We start from the raw sequence: 16,185 nt of genomic DNA on the forward strand, positions 1-16,185 counted from the left end.
ATCTTACTTACTCTTGTAAATAAATAATGCTATTGTTGCAGTAGAAAACACATTCAAATATCTAGCATTTCACATGGGCCACAGAGGTGTACCCACTGACTTATTTAGCACTACATTGCTAGTGAATGAATATTCTTGAGCTTGTGTTTGCTGCCTCCAAATTTCCTCTATCAAATATGTGGTCAGGTTACGAAGAGAGTGGGACATGATAGAGTGTGGGATCCTCCCACCGTATCATCTAAAAACATGTCAGTAACAGAGATTCTGGAGACCAAATGCTGGTACAAGTCAACATCAGTGTATAACCTCATTCTCCTAGGATGTTCTCACAGGAATAACTTAATGAAAATCAGTAACAATTCTGTTGACAGTACAGAGCACAGGATTGATTGTGTCTGTTCTGCAAACTACATGAAATAAGAATAAAAAGCACTGTATATTTGATTCAATGACTAAATGAATGAAACTAAATGATTTTGAAGACACAGAGGAAATGCCCTCTTTTCAGTTAAAATACCATTATTAGATGCCCACTTAAGAAGCTTATCTTGTAAAAAATATTTGTACCCCAGAAATCCTTTTATAGTACAAAATGGAAATGTCTACCTTTTTTGTGTTATTCCTGTCATATTTTCTCTTGCCACATGGGGAGAAAACATAATGTTCTAACTTAAAAGGAATGGGTTCAGCATCTTATTGGCACTTTATTTTGTGAAATATAAAGCTAAAGAGAAAACCTGCTGATTATACCATACAATGTTATAAATGATAAGCGTCTTGTAGGCAAGCCATATGACTAATGTATTTCCTTTGAAAATGAAAAAAAAAAAAAAAAGAAAAGTAATATTCCTGAACAGAATAAATATAAAACCAAATGTGCCAATACTTACATCAATTAAATCCGAAAGGTCATGAATATAATACTTGAAAACAGAAGCATTGGTTGCTTCAAGGGTGAGCAGGTATTCATTACGGGCCTTAATAGATTTCAGCTTGTTTTCAGAATATTTTGCTTGACGCTAGGAAAGAGATTGTATATTAATGTATTTGAATTACTTCATTTTTGGTATGTAGCAAAAATGGTAACAATTCAAGCACACACTCCGATTAACAAGAAAGAATCTTAATTGCCAGCCTGTTATGCACGTAACAAATGTAATACAGAGTGATAACTTAGTATTTTGTTTCAAATGTGACAAACCATGTAGTAAGAGTTACACTGGGAATAAAGTATTCCCTTCTCTGAACTGCAATTGAGTGAAGTTATCTATTACCCACTGCTAGTTTATTATGTATACCTTGTTTAATTTTATTTCCCAGCTGGACTTCTCTGTCTAATATCATGCTAAAGAACGCCAGAAATGCACTGGATTTATTTCAAATGAAGCTAAATAAAAGGACTATTTACTTTTTCCTTCATTTTTTCAATCTTTTTCACAGAGCTCCGTCTCTGGTGCCTTTCTTCTAGTCGAATATGAAAAACAGGGTCTCCTGACCTCCCAATCTGTTTTTCTTCTTGCTTCTCTGCCTCCTTCAGTTTGCTTTCTGCACTGATGCTCTCTGCATGATACATGTGGTATGTTTTCATGACCTGCAAAAGACAAGAGTCAAAGGAGAATTAGGAGAAAATGAAAAAATAAAGGTATCTATGGAAAAACCACAGGGTCTTTGAGCAAAATGTTCTCTTATAAACATGGACCTTGGATAAGTTTCTTTGCCAACAGAGATTGAGGACTTCTGGTCGCATTTTTATTTTCTGATTTATTTAGTAGTAGCCTAATAGGGGTGGGGATTTTTTTTCCATTGCTCTGATAGGAAAGAGCAAAATCCTTTTTATTAACCTTCAGGATTCTTATTTTGAATGAAAACCTGAAATAATGAGCAATAAAACTAAATCTATACCAGTGCCATACCTATCTGACTTCTTCAGGGCTAAGTTAACAGCTCTGCTGTGGACACTGGATGTTTGAAAGCGAAAGACCACTTCAGCCCTGAAGAAAGGGGAAGGAAGCAGAGGCAGTGGGAAGCTTCAGCCTGGGAGCACATCCCCAGCCAGCTGGATGGCTGTCCGTGGCCTGGGAAGAAGTGGCTCCCAACCGCGCAGCCCGCAGATTGGGCGCGACGTAAAACCAGATGAGAGCCGGAGAAGGAGCCACCTGATAAATAAGTTGTGAGGATGCTTTCCCCATAGCCCCCCAGTTAATACCATTATCTTCCCTCTACACACACACTGGCTCTGCAGCCAAGAGAGCTTGGGCTGCCAGCCTGCAAATACGTGCTTGCACAGACCACAAAGAGGGAGAGGGACTGGTTCAGCCTAGTCCTCTCTTTCTTCTTCAAGCAAGAAAAGCCTCAGCTTGAGTGCTGCGTAGTGGGCAGCAAGCAACCACAAACGACCCACCTCTGCTGGGGAGGGCTGTCTCTGCCCACCTCCAGCAAAGAAAGCCTCCTTCCACCTTCCCCAGCACCTTTTTTCTTTGTTTGTTTTCTTGTTGTTGTTGTTGTTGCCTTAAGTTTCAAGCAGGGAACAAAGCAGGAAGGCATCCTCAGGCGGCCGGCGGCCTCCTTTCCTCTTCACAGGGTGCCAGAGCTCTCGCCAGCAGATGTTATCTTTGGGCTGAGGCCATGCAAGCCATTCACATTTCCTCCAAAGGACACAGCCAGGGAGGAATCAAATGGGCCGTTCCTCCCTCAGCAGAGCTTTGTGCGACCCATGGAGGAGACAGAGTAGTTTGGGGAGCTGCCTTGAAATATTGCCTAGGGGGAGGACTACTTTTTGTAACCGAGTAGTTAGCCACCCTAAGGAGCCTCCATAGAGTGGCAACAGTGGGGATGCTAAAGCTAGATAGCGCAAATTCACTGCAGCATGGCTTAGCGTGGGTCGACACAAACCAACTGCACGCCATGTCAGGTGATGGCTGAACTAATGCATATTTAGTCTTGTGCAACAGAAAGAAAGAAGCTTTTAGAGAGCTGCCATTTTGCATAACCATGTATGCTATGCATATGTTATACACCATAACTGTGTATGCCACTATTTAATACTGATGCCGTGCTGTTGATAGAACTGAAATAGGATTGATATTAAAAATGAAACAGGCAACTCTTCACTAACTTCCTATAGTAAGGTTAAACAGTTGGAGCCATGCACCAAAAAGAGTTGTCTTGGTTTTATTTTTAAAAACATACGCTTGCAGCACTCTGCTGAAAAAAACCAAACTGCCCGGAGCAGGGCTTAGTGTTATTGCTGCTGCTATTTTATAGCACAGTCGTGTTCCAAGGCCTGACCAGAGCGCAGAGCTGCCTGCCTGAGCACTACCTACACCCGCTGGGAACAGCCACTGCCCCAGCAGCTCACAGTCTACATAGATGACGCAAAAACCCAAAGATGTAACAAGCCAAGCAGGGAAGAGAAGGCAAGCCTGTAAAGCCAAGATCTGCACAGTTCTCAGCTTAACCAAAGGGCACGTTCAGCTCCCTATGTCCTGCACTGTTAGCAAAGGCATTTCTAAAGTTATCGATAATCTGTACCTGGGGAGTCTAACTCGTATAGCCACATGGAAAGAATTACCGAAAAGAGAAGAAATGCACTTCTTAAAGAAATGATTTATAAAACAACCCTGAGAAGCACAGAAAGTGATATGGCTCTATTAAAAATGATGGGAAAAGGAAATTAAAAACAAGGTTGTGCCCTTCTCTTTTGGCCTTTTTATTCAATTTTTGGAGTGCTTCTTTACAGAAGTCTAGAGGTGTTTGCTTTTATTTTTTTTCTTTTGTTCTGTGTCAGCTCCAGAGGCTTTTTAGTTGGTGGGACAAGGCTAACTCATGTGTCTTACCACTTTGGAAAGTTATTTTCTTACTCTCTCAGTTTTTCTGCCAGCAAAGAGGGAACAATACTATCTCAGAGTTTCCTAACAGCACATCTAACAGCATCTGACTTAAGTGGTGAAGCAAGGATTTGTTCTGCTTGACAAAAGCAGTAAGCACTGCAGTTTTTGAAGCATTTTTTTCTGAGTTCCATGTAGCCCAATGGACTAGACATAAATGTCTTTCTGCAGCGGCTGTGACATTTCAGCTTGCCTCTTTGTTGAGTGAAGGAGTACAAGTGTATCGCCACCAGCTCTCACCAAGAGGCTCACATGCCTCCACGCTGACTCCGCTAACCTCACATCACTGAAAAGTATTTTCTTCCTCTCACTGCCTGCTTACAGCATGTGCTACCAAATCCAGAGTGTCTCACTATACACCAATTGAAAGCCAAGTTTTGTGTGAGGATGACATGGAGCTCATAGTCTCTATGGAGAACCAAGAAGTCTACTTGAAACCCATGTTCTCGCAACAAACTGCACAAGTTCTTGGTACCAATGATTCCTAAGATAACTAAAATTGAAAAAGAAGCCCTCCCTTTGGCAATATATTCAGGGCTGGACAACAGTCAGAGTCTGTCCTAACCGAGCCATGGTGATTTAGAAATCAATACAGACTATGTATAGAGCAGTGATCAGCCTATGCATTTGACATGGGTCCAGTTTGTTATGTTGACAGCATTGCTTATCTCATGTGCTAGTGACATCATTATTTTGCAAGCCTCTGGGGAAAGCTGACAGCTCCAGCCTTTTTCATGATTTGTCAATGTGTTTTAAGAGCCGATATTGCAGCAGCTAAACTTAACTTGAGAAAGCATTAGACAGACATATGGAAAATAAACGGGAACAAGCTAGGGAGTTGGCTTCCAAGTATTTCAGTGCACGCTTCCTCAACAAATTAGCTTAGAATTTGCATGCTAAGTTGCATATATGACTCTCTCCCTTAATATTATGCCATCTTCTCTCCCTGGAGTTTTTAAAAGACTGTTAGATACTGTAAAACACAGTAACAGGCTTGCCTAATTCTTGTAAATAGACTTACTGTATGAAGAATTCTGAGATCCACAGATCTCCAATCTGTGAATATGTAACAGATCCACAGATCTGTTATTCAAACGACAAATAATCCAATGAAATAAGCAATACCGCTTCTCAAATGTCCACTAAACTGTTGAACGATAGACTATCCTGTGAGAGTATCCATCACTGAACTGACTTTAATTAGACCCCAAAGTGCTTATTGATCAGCCATCAAGTATGCACTGAAAAGAGAGCAAGGTCGTAATTTTGCAGATGCTGAACTGTCATCATGACATATACTGCACTTCTCTGCTGTAGTGAAGAAGCATTCTACTCCCTTTCTAAAATTAAACGGGGAGTTTATCTCCTATTAATTTAGCAGGTTTATTCTGCAGATCCAGCGATGTAAAATACAGATTTCTGTCAGATAACTAAGTCAGACTACAAGCAGATGAACAAGATTATGCTACCCAAACTATGTACTCTCTCACTTGTAGGTGACAGACTGTTCACTCAGTGATATAAACGTCTCATTTTGTGTGCCAGATTTTCAGCATCATTCATAAGAGCTCAGCAAGTAGGCTCAGGGCAGAAGATAGCACTTATCACAGGGAAGGGCACATTAGAATAAACCGTTAGATAATTACTTTATTTAAACCCACAGTTGTTACCTGGGCAAATCAATCAACAAGACAGTAATTAGTGCTGTACTTCTGTGGGCTACAAGAGAGGAACGTTCCTGTAGCAAGGTGCTGGCTTTCCTTTTCTACATGCATACTGCTTTTCTAGAAAGCTTCTTAACCCAAGGTACTAAGACTGAATGCTACTAAGTTAAAATATATTGGAATTACCATGTGTTACCTTGTGCTTTATTTTTCTAATAAAACTGAGTGATTAAGAGCTTTTTCATAGTGTTTCTCAGGAAATAGGCATTTAACGGAACAGTAGTTCATCCCTGTTACAATTACCATGTTTGAATTGTTTCAGAATTGTCTCTGCTAAGTCGTGAGTTCCTATCAGAAGGTGGAGTTACAAGGGATTCATTAAATCAGGTTAGCTAGTACTTTCCTCAAGAAATAAGTAAAATCTTATGCCAATTTTACTACTTCAGTGGCCTATAGCAGTTAAGTAGGCTCAGTATTAGCTGTTTCCAGCATCCTGTTCACTTCCAAACCAGCCTCTGATGTGGTTCCAGGAATTGTCACTGATATATTACTACCAATACAGAATTACTGATTTCACCTTCTCAGATCTCTGGTGTGCTACAGTAAATTGGACTTAACTTTTCTATAGAGAACCCAGATTCTGTGTTATTTCAGCAAAGAAAAAAGAAAATCTGGCAGCAACTTCCTTGAGAAATTAAACAGCCAAGATTTTTAAATAGTAGGATAAAGCAATGGAAAATGCAAGCAGCACAGCAGCCCTGTCTTATTTAATATTAAATTGTTTGCTTTGGACCGTCCGTACTTTTTCATTTTTCTGAAAGCCTTACATATGTATTGCTTGTGAAAAGTGTGATGCCAGTAATTTGGAAAGCCAAGTGGGAGACATGAAGATGTATTTTCATGACGTGCATCACTTTTCTCCACCACTCACCCTCATCCTTATTACCAGAACAGTTCTGTATTTTTAGCAAACTCATATTCATTGATCCCCCCGACTCCTTTAGAGGTCATTTATGAATATGCCCTCACCCCTAAATAAATCCAGTGGAGTCCTCCCTCCATTGCAAGAAAAGACTCTGCCTACCTTCTGTTTCCTACCATTCCCAATTACTCAGATGTTACTGTCATATTCCAGTATTTGATTTGATAATACAAGATATTTTAGCTTTCCAGAGAAATGAAACGAGTCTGACTGGGGAGCTGCCTCTGTTGCAAAGATGATCTACTGTAAAATCAATAATCTCTTGCCTCCTTAAATCAACATGTAAGAAGGTTTCTAAATCTCTCAGTTCACAAAAAAACCACCAACCCAAACCTCCTGCAGTTTTCAGTTTGAGCAACTTTTTTTCCTGTAATTGTCAGGAAATAACCTCCTCTCTGTGACCCCACACAACTAACCAGGCTCCTCTTTCCCCATCCCCACTCACTCAAAAGGTATGCCTTGCTCTAGTTTCAACAGCTTATATCCATACATAAAACATGGGACTAATTACTAGTCTACATTGGCTAAAAGTGTAATAGGGAGAGGAGTAACAGAGCAATGCAACAGCTGGGATGCTGCAGACCTGAAAATACTAACTGGCTGGCACAGCCAGGGAGAATCCATGCATAATTAAAAGTACTCGCCACTCATCATTTACTTATATCATCTGAACTTGCAAAGGTACAGACTGAAGCTTAGCTATTTAATTGTTTTTAGCATGATGTTTTGAGTCATAATTTAAGAACCAGTGTACAAAATAGTGAGAATTGAAAATATAGTCTTAAAATGCATTTTCACTAGTCATGTGAGCAACATGTAGAAAACATATGAATATGTACCATAATGTGTAAGAAAACCTTCTCTACGTAAAAGAGATGGAAAATGAAAAAGTAAAGTTGCCCTTACAAAATTCTGATTATTACAGCAAAATAAGCCTGCTTTGCTCACAGGTTCTTAGAACATCTTCTGAAGCCTCGGTTCACCTGCTTCTGTTCTTGTTTTTTCAACAATCCTGTACATGATGTGCAATTTTAATGAGGATGGCACAAGCCAAAGTCAACACAAGCTAAGCTACTCCCAGGGAGTAAAGGAAGACCTATGGTACGAACCTCCCATTTCCATGATAATTCCTAGTAATGAAAATGGGAAAAGAAATTAATTGCATAAAGTGTAAGCAAGGAAAAAGGTCTCTTATTAGTGTGCATTTTTAAAAAACATTAGGTATTTAATACTCCAAAGTGTCTGATTTTATTTTTTTGACATTTCATTGCAGTTCTGAGCTTTTCCACATTAAAAAAGCAGCCAGAATGCATTCTAGTCTCTCTCTCTCTCTCTCTCTCTCTCTCGGCAGAGGTTCAAACTTTCACAAGTTAAAAAACATCTTTGAGCAGAAAGTTTTTTGAATTGAAAGTCTTCATAATGCACTCTTAGTGGAAGGTGGCATGTCTTTTCAATTCCTCAGTGATTTCTTATTTTCTCCTCTTAGAACAGTTTCTTCTTTGCAAAATCTACGGCACTGCTAATTGACTTGTTTGATCTAAAAACTGTCAAAACCAATGGACACAACTCCCTAACTACAGCAGGTTTTAGATCTGGCCCTATGAACAGGTTAAAAACTATTTTCTGATGCAGAAGTGCAAGACTAGATTTTCAGAGATGGGTCCCAAAGTCACCTTTTTTTCTGGCACCTTCTATGATACAGAAGACTAGGGCACCTGATACAGTGTTGTCACCTGAAGAAAAGTCAGTTGTTATTCTGATACTTAGTAGGCTGTGTTAGAACTCATCTATTAAAAATATTTGGATCAAATCAGTAGCAATTCCTTTAAACATCCCATTTATTCTAGATCATTCTAGATAAACTGGTTTTGAGACACCTGGTGCTCGAAAAGTCTGAAAGCAGGTGTGGTGAAACCTCAGGTCTGGCTGGCGTGCTAGAGATGGTTGGGTAGAGCCTCTCATCATTTGGGTTTGAAACAAGCATTTAATCCAGCCCCTGACCCCGTAGCATTAGGGAAATTCAGGCAAGTAATGTCTTAAACTTTGTCAGTGGAGCGAACAATGTGTTTGCTTGAAAGAGTTTCTGTGGAGCTGCAGAACTACTGTGTGTGCCTGAATACATCTGCCTAAGGAAGCCACTCCTCATCTAAGTAGGTCAAGGAGTAACAAATAAAACATGCAATTTCTTTACATTGACTATACACCAAAAACTTCGTACTATTTTAGCTTTTAGTGATTTTAATTCTCTTCTCTCATTCTCTTCAACACACTTTTATGCACAACTGTGTGTTTTTTATTTCTGGAGGGTGATCTTAATTCACAAACCTTTCTTCTAAGATAAGGAACGATGATAAAAAGTAAGCAGGTTTTTAAACTCTTCTTCATACACACCCTCAGTTCATTAAAAGCTCCGATACTTTCCCCTCACTCAAAGGCTTTAGAGGTATTTAAACTCCAATAAGGCTTCACATTTTAGCAGTTATACTTCGTGAACTTACCATTCCTTTAAAAAAAACAGAACCAAGTAATAGGGAGAGACCTCAATATTAGTATATTATTCACTGACTTGAAATTAATTTGCTTTCTTTGGACACGAAGATTTATCTCACAGTAGTAAGACTGATTATTTTTTTCCTTTCCATAAATCATGGGGCAAAGAGGAAGATGACTTCTCCTTTTTGTACATGACTGAGAAACATACCTCCTGGATTTTAAAACTGTAGATACTTGTTTTGGTAAGACCACTGTGATCTTATTCTGTAAACAGTAAATGTCACACAGAATTAAAAACCTATGCATGAGGTTTCCGTTGTGTCTAGATATCTTTATGTACACAAGCACATATATTACACAGATATGCTGATGATCATTCTAAAGATGCAATCAGTTAAACTGATGCTATTCTGCACCATATTGTCACTTTACTAAGCCTGGGTTGTATCTGGCTAAATGTGGGCATATACAACTGACCAATTCCTTTGCAATCAATGAAAAGCTGGACAATGGAGTTAACAGTGTAAATCATTTCATCTGAAGCAGATGCTTGTATCTGATCACAGAAAGGGGTCTGATCTCCCCATATTAGATTTTCAGTGACTACAACTGGAACCCAGATGGCAAGCTAAGATATTTGTACCTACACTGCAGATGCCTGGAAATTAGGTGAAGTAAATTCCATCCCAAGAAACCATCCTGCAGCAGTAACTTAATTCAAATTGTGCACATGCTCTGTATTCTACTAACTTCAAAAAACTTCCTATTTTACAAAAACCTTAAATTCTGAGAAAGGAATTAGCATTCACTGGAAGCTGTAACATGGAAGTTAATATCTGAATAAATGTGTAGCCATCAGTGGGAAGATATAGCACTAGTGTGAAAAGAAGGAGTGAAAATACAAAAATCCAGTCCTGCAGATCTTCACTGGTGATTCAGCAAAGTATTTCAGCAGATGCTTCACTGTTTTCCTACCCTGGGAGCATGGGCGCTAATCCCACACCTCATCAGGCACTGGAGTTACGCAACTGTTTGACTGAAACAAGACTGTATCTTCAGGGCTTACTCACCACTGAAGCCCCACTTGTGCAAGGGCTCCTACAGTCGCTGACGCCCTGCAGCTGTGTGAATTGTCTGTGGCTATCACTACTTTGCAGAAGCTGATACAAGTGTGCTTCACTGACTACAGGCCTGAGCCAACAAGGTTTTGCAGTATTGTACCCTACAAAATCAGTGGTGATTTCAGAAAAAAAAGCCCCAAAGAAAAGCCCTTAAAAAAAAAAGAAAAAAGAAGAAAAAAAAAAAGAAAAAGGTTTAGATAGATTTTAGGAATCTGTGTCCATAACTACAATCCGAAAGAAGCCAGGACAGTTGAGTTCAAATGTTCTTCAACCCATCCACTGATGGGTGCACAACTTTAGCTAGGTCAAAAGAAAAACAGACAAGATGTACAAAAGTAATGTTCGACTGATCTCTCCGTGAGGAGAGCTGCTCTCTGATATCTTCCTGAACTTCCTTAATATCACAAATTGTTTCTTGATATAGATATTGTGGGTTTTTTTTCCTGGTCCCCCAAATCTTGAGGATAGGGAAGGGAGCAGTCTAGAAACTGTTATGCAGGGTACTGGAGCATAGATGCTTCAGTTCTTCCAGACAGAAGGGAGAATTCAGATGTACAACTTCCTCAACCACCAGGAATCAACAGACTTTTGTAAGAGGTAGATGTCACCAGTTCCTCTTCATAGTATAGCTATGTTTAAAACAAAGAGTAATTCTTGGTTTGTTCTTTATCAGATCATACCCCCTCAAAAATATATTGGGAAATGTTTTTTAGGTAGACAAGACCTCATCCTCTAGTAACAAGTTGTGTAGATGCGTTTCAAAGAGGAAAAGAAGTTCAGACCTACCTTCTCTCAGATTTTCTAATGGGTTAGCAGCAGCTTGCCAGAATGCTTAGAGTGTTCTTTTTCTTGACCTCTCTGAATGGTATGGAGAGCCTACACAACCCTCTATTTTTCTATTTTTCTTTTCATTATTTACTTATCCCAGCCAGGGAGAGCAGAGGGCACATAAGTAACATTTACTGATTTTTACTGAGTGTAGTCCATGAGTCAAATCAAGCAGATGGCAGTATGGACAAAAATAAGGCAGAAAAGGAAGAAGCTTTGCTCTGGTAAGCTCTGAGTAGAAATGCCTCACTAATAATCAACAAAACTTAGACTGGCTTAGCATAGTCTGGGGGGAAAAAGGGTTGAAAGTAAAGAGTAATCCTGAAAGCATTAGTATATCTATTGTAAACAAGTGAGTAGTCTTTCCAAGATACAGTTTAGACTTGTGTAAAAAGACAAAAATAAGCATCTCCACTGCGGGGTAACTTGCTACATAAAAGGACACTTAAAGCTTGTAGAAGAAGTCCGATATGGAATTCGTATAAGATAAACTATATAAGTAACTGTACTTACTGTGTAAAGCTCGTTAAGAACTTTCATTAAGTCTTCATGAAGCTGAAACGCAATCTCTTTGCTCTGTAATTAAAAAGAAATAATTAGAAAAAAGGCACGCAAAAACTGCAACATACATTTGTTCCTTGATATTCGTACTCATTGCTCACCCTGGATAGTGAATGCAATGTTGCTTGCAAAGACACCGTTCTGACAGACTTACAGTGCACTAAAAATAATGATTCAGGGATGCAGAGGTAGACAGATAACATCTGGACAAAAGACTTCTAAAAGGAAACCCAGAAGTAATTTGAGAGAGTGTCCCATGAAGCATCAGGAAATTAGGTGCCAACAGAAAGGGTGAAGTTCAGGATTAATGTTTTTAATGGAACAAACTGCATAGTGTTTTATCACTGCTATGATATATACAAAAACTAAACCACATGGAATGTGATATTCGAGAGGGACATCCCGCCCATTTTTACATCTAGAATAGTCTTTGTTTCTCAGCACATGCAACTATCTAAATATTTATGCAAGAAGTAATTGTGGCTCCTTTTTGAAACAGATACCCAACTGCAAAATATTCCACAGAGTGGGCTGCTGAAACAGCTTTGTTTAGCTTTTCTGGACTGTGTCTTTACTTTCATTCTGACCCAGAAAAAAAAGAAATGCTTAGCAGTAGTTATTAACGAAAGCAAGTATGTCAAAATAAGAGTATTTAATCAGACTCTCATTCAAATATACTCCTTAGTTGTCCATAGCAGTTCAATCAGATAAAAATTGTGGCAACTGTGCAAGAGTTGAAGGCATTTGTACCATAGCCTTCGGAAAACAGCTACAGAATAGAGCTACAGGACTTGGCAAACAGCTTGGCTACATTTCTTCTGCAATGCTCAGCACTGTAACATCCATGCTGGAAATGTCAGCTTTTTTTTCTGTGAGTAAGTTTCTGTGAATAAGCCTGGCTTCTAAAAACTCCAACTTCATGATAGATAATGGCCTTAGCTATGAGAAGTACTTTGTAGTTGCATAGAAGCCAAAGGAAAATCCTCAGGGACAACTCATCTCCAAAGCTGCTAACATTTACTTGGCCATCACTAAAACACCTGCAGAAATAATGGTTTCTGAATGAGAATTTCCAGTGCGACACCCACGGACGAGGAGGAACCACGCCACACATCCCACCCACTGTGTCTTCCAGGAGAATGAAACAGACACATACAGTAGCTGGAAAGGAAAATTTTGACTTTTTTCTCCTATTCCTACTGTCATACTCCTTAACTCTGGGCAGCATTTTAAGGAACCTGCCATATCACTTATAAGTATTCACTCCAACCCTTATATGCAAGATGATTTTTAACCAACAAGAAGCTAGAAATATAAATTAAAAAATACTTCAGTGAAATTCTTGTATTCCCAAGGGCATTAGCTGTAGTAGCTAAGGCACAGTGAGACAGATGCTCTAAAGCAGAGTTACACAGAACTACTATGAAACTTTCCTTATTGCTTATACTTTTCGAAGTCTGGTATTTTTCATGAGGTATGCTCTACTACTGAAGTATCTAGAACGTAAGGCTTACTACTTCCATTTCTTTGCAAATATCAGACTATTTTAATCTGATATTAAGGACAAAAATTCATAATGCATAACAGTGCACAGAGTGCTTGTAAAGAATTGGAAAAGGATTGCAGATTTGCAAGCTGCTGTAGGGAAACACAGTAAAAGCTTTAGCAAAAATTCTGAATTGCTTTTCATTGCTTTACATTGGCACCCTGCCTTTAAAAGTCAGCAACACAGCTCTGACACAGCTTACACATCTCCTCAAAGATCCAAGAAGTGGAGGCCACCTGTTTTCTCTTGGATAGCTACTTCTTTAGTGCTGAATGTGAGTGGTCTGGTTTTTAAATTACTTTAGCAGCAAGAAGAACAAAACACACAAATAAGATGGCTGACATTAAGACCAAAAGATGAAAGCAAATATGTGTGGGAAAAAACTGTAGATGAACTCCAGCTTCAAGCAATTTATCCCTTTCAACTGTTGGTCACCACCATCTCAAAGCTGATGACAACTCAAGCCCTAAATACAGCAACGCCAATCCTAAAGCAGCATGCCTTAACCCGGCAGTGCAAAAGTTTGTTTGAGAAAGTGAGACAGAAAATCTCAAACCAATTTTCTCTTTACCCTTTGCAGATTTTGTTGTGAACAAAGCACACAGCAGTTCATTGGAAGACACACCCTCCTTTTCTGCTCTTCAGGTACACCTTAATGCAAATAAACAACCAGATCAGTTGAGGATTCGGGGAATGATCACTATTTACTAGGACCCATTTCTTCTCTTTGCTCCTGTAGAGCTTTGTTTAGCACTGAAACACAAGCGGTCCAGCCCTCAGAATTTACTGGCCACCATGCATACACGATCTTTGCCAGACAACACATTGATCAATGGTAAATTTGAAAGTGAATGGAAGGGATCACAGTAGAGGAAAGAGGGAGATGTTTTTAGGAAAGGACAATAGGCTTTAAAATGGGGAGCAAAAAAAGAGGAAGGGAGGCGATCAGCAAAAAGAGTAAAAATTAGGAAGAAACAGCCTAGCAATGCCACAGGATCACAGATGAGTCATCCTTGGCACCAGTTCATCTGGGGACTCCAGCCTCCAGAGGGTGCCTGTAGTGATGGATAACATGTTAGTTGCTGCCTCTTTCTGATGAAAGGTTTTGTAGGAATTGTCCAATAAAAATCAGGAAATTTGGTTAACCTTAGCAGTATAAAAGGGATTTATTTTCAAGAACCAACACATTTTACATTAGCATTTAAGATCAAGAAATACTGACTCCAGTGGCAAGCGATACAGCTTTTAGTGTGTAATATATAGCATGTTAGAGCACCAGATAAGAAGTGCATTTATTTTCAGTGGTTAATGGCTCTCCTATTTCTCTTTTAGGCTACCTGTTCCCTGCAGTAGTTCAGCATGTTTGAACTGTGTGCTCCTTTAGGAGCCTGTCCTCAGGGTAGCCAAACAAAGGAATGCAAGATGCAGGACACATTTTCCTGGAGCTGAGTTGATAGCTCTAATCAGGCCATTAGAACCTGATAGTCACTGAGGTGCTTCTTTATTCACTGTGACTTAGAGAAATGTATTAGCATCTATTAACCAAAAGAACAAAGAATATAATAAAAATGTTTGAGCACATGCAAACTCTTGCTAAAAATATTATGTATGTTACTAATCTGGTTCAAAGCATTAAGAGAGACAGTAGCGTATTTTTTTTCACCTCATAGTAGGATAGATAAAACAGACAACTGAGTGTACCTGAACCACCCTTTCAGTATGTCCTCAACTGTCAACACATCAGTGGTCCTACTGATGTTACCAAGATTTGTATTTATGGATTAACGTCTGAGAAACTTAAAATTTTATTCCACATTAATAACCCTTCATTGAAGTCTGTAAGAATTTTTCCATCCATTTCAGTTAGAGCATAATTGGGCACCCAAACTTTACTCTTTTGGGTTTTTTTACCGAAATTTAGGAGTCAGTTCAGTTCTTCCTGGAACTCTTTAGTGTCTTGTATTTAGCACACACGATGCTACTCTTAGTTACATCATTTAGGGAAAATATTCTGTGACTATTGCTTTTAAATGAGTTTGCTGCTGGTCCCTGGGGGAAGTGATGTGCAAACCCTTCTTTTAAGGAGCTTTCATGAGCTGCAGTAACACTGACATAAGCAACTCATCATAAAATTTTGTCCCAGATTTGCCAGTCTATAGCAACAAATAGCTTTGCGATCCTTTTAAACCTTTAAATGTTTAAGAAAACGATGCAAAAAATCTTTATATATGCCACAATCTCCATAACATCAAATAGATTTGGCAGGTAGTCATATTCCTTGTTAATAGCCAGATTATGGAACTAAAATATTTATTGTGCTTGGCTTCTCCAGCATCTTTTACTGTAAACATTGGAAGATATGTTCATCTTGGCTCATTATGGTTTCTGTCCAAAGAAAATACATGTTTATAAATTATAAATATGCAAATCTGCTTAAGGATTTTGTGGGTATGTGTTTATACAGTTGATTATTAATGCTGGGGTAACCAGAATCACTGCATGAAATGTTCTGCATAATACTTTTCCCTTCTGCTTGACATTTTTCCTTATTACTTTATTCTTTAATTGTCCCCATGAGGCCATCTACCTCATCTGCCTGAAGAAATAGGGAAGCATGCAAGGTTTGAACTCTGCTACTTTATGTTTGTAATTTTATGTGCAGCATGAAGGCCAGGCATGAACAGCAATCTGTACTGCTTTTATTTGCAAGCAAGCAAGAAGAGCTTAAGTGCCTTTCTGGAAGTACGAGGCCTGACATAATATTATCAGATAAACGTCACAAAATCTCTGAACTAGATCCTATCTTTGTCCTGCATTTAGTACATTTAAACAGATGCTGGTTCCTGACCCCTGGAAAAAAGAATGACAAAGAGCTCCTGGGAGAATAAAAATAATGACTATCTACATGTTAAAGTGGGCCAGCCTAGACAGGAAAGCCACGTACAATCAGGTACCCGAATACGATATATCCTGGCCCATCAGAACATGCAAGGTAGATCCAATAGGGATCATTTCACCAAAGTATTCCAAATGTTGAGACAGATGTGTAGAAACACACAAAAGGAAGAACCAGAATGACGAAGGACAGTGAGACAAGGGCAGG

General features: G+C 39.0%; 1 protein-coding gene across 2 annotated transcripts in view; it reads right to left on the minus strand.

Moving 5' to 3' along the window:
* Positions 1-16,185, minus strand: part of SRGAP1 (SLIT-ROBO Rho GTPase activating protein 1) — a 156,797-nt gene that overhangs the window by 50,767 nt on the left and 89,845 nt on the right. For both annotated transcript variants that reach the window (XM_030002838.1, XM_030002839.1), the window contains exons 4-6: positions 11,489-11,551; positions 1,409-1,591; positions 891-1,019 (exon numbers count right to left, since the gene is read on the minus strand). In XM_030002838.1, the coding sequence (XP_029858698.1) occupies positions 891-1,019; positions 1,409-1,591; positions 11,489-11,551 (375 nt within the window). The remainder of the gene's footprint in view (positions 1-890; positions 1,020-1,408; positions 1,592-11,488; positions 11,552-16,185) is intronic.

The sequence above is a fragment of the Aquila chrysaetos genome, chromosome 26, assembly GCF_900496995.4.
Source record: "Aquila chrysaetos chrysaetos chromosome 26, bAquChr1.4, whole genome shotgun sequence".
Lineage (NCBI taxonomy): Eukaryota > Metazoa > Chordata > Aves > Accipitriformes > Accipitridae > Aquila > Aquila chrysaetos.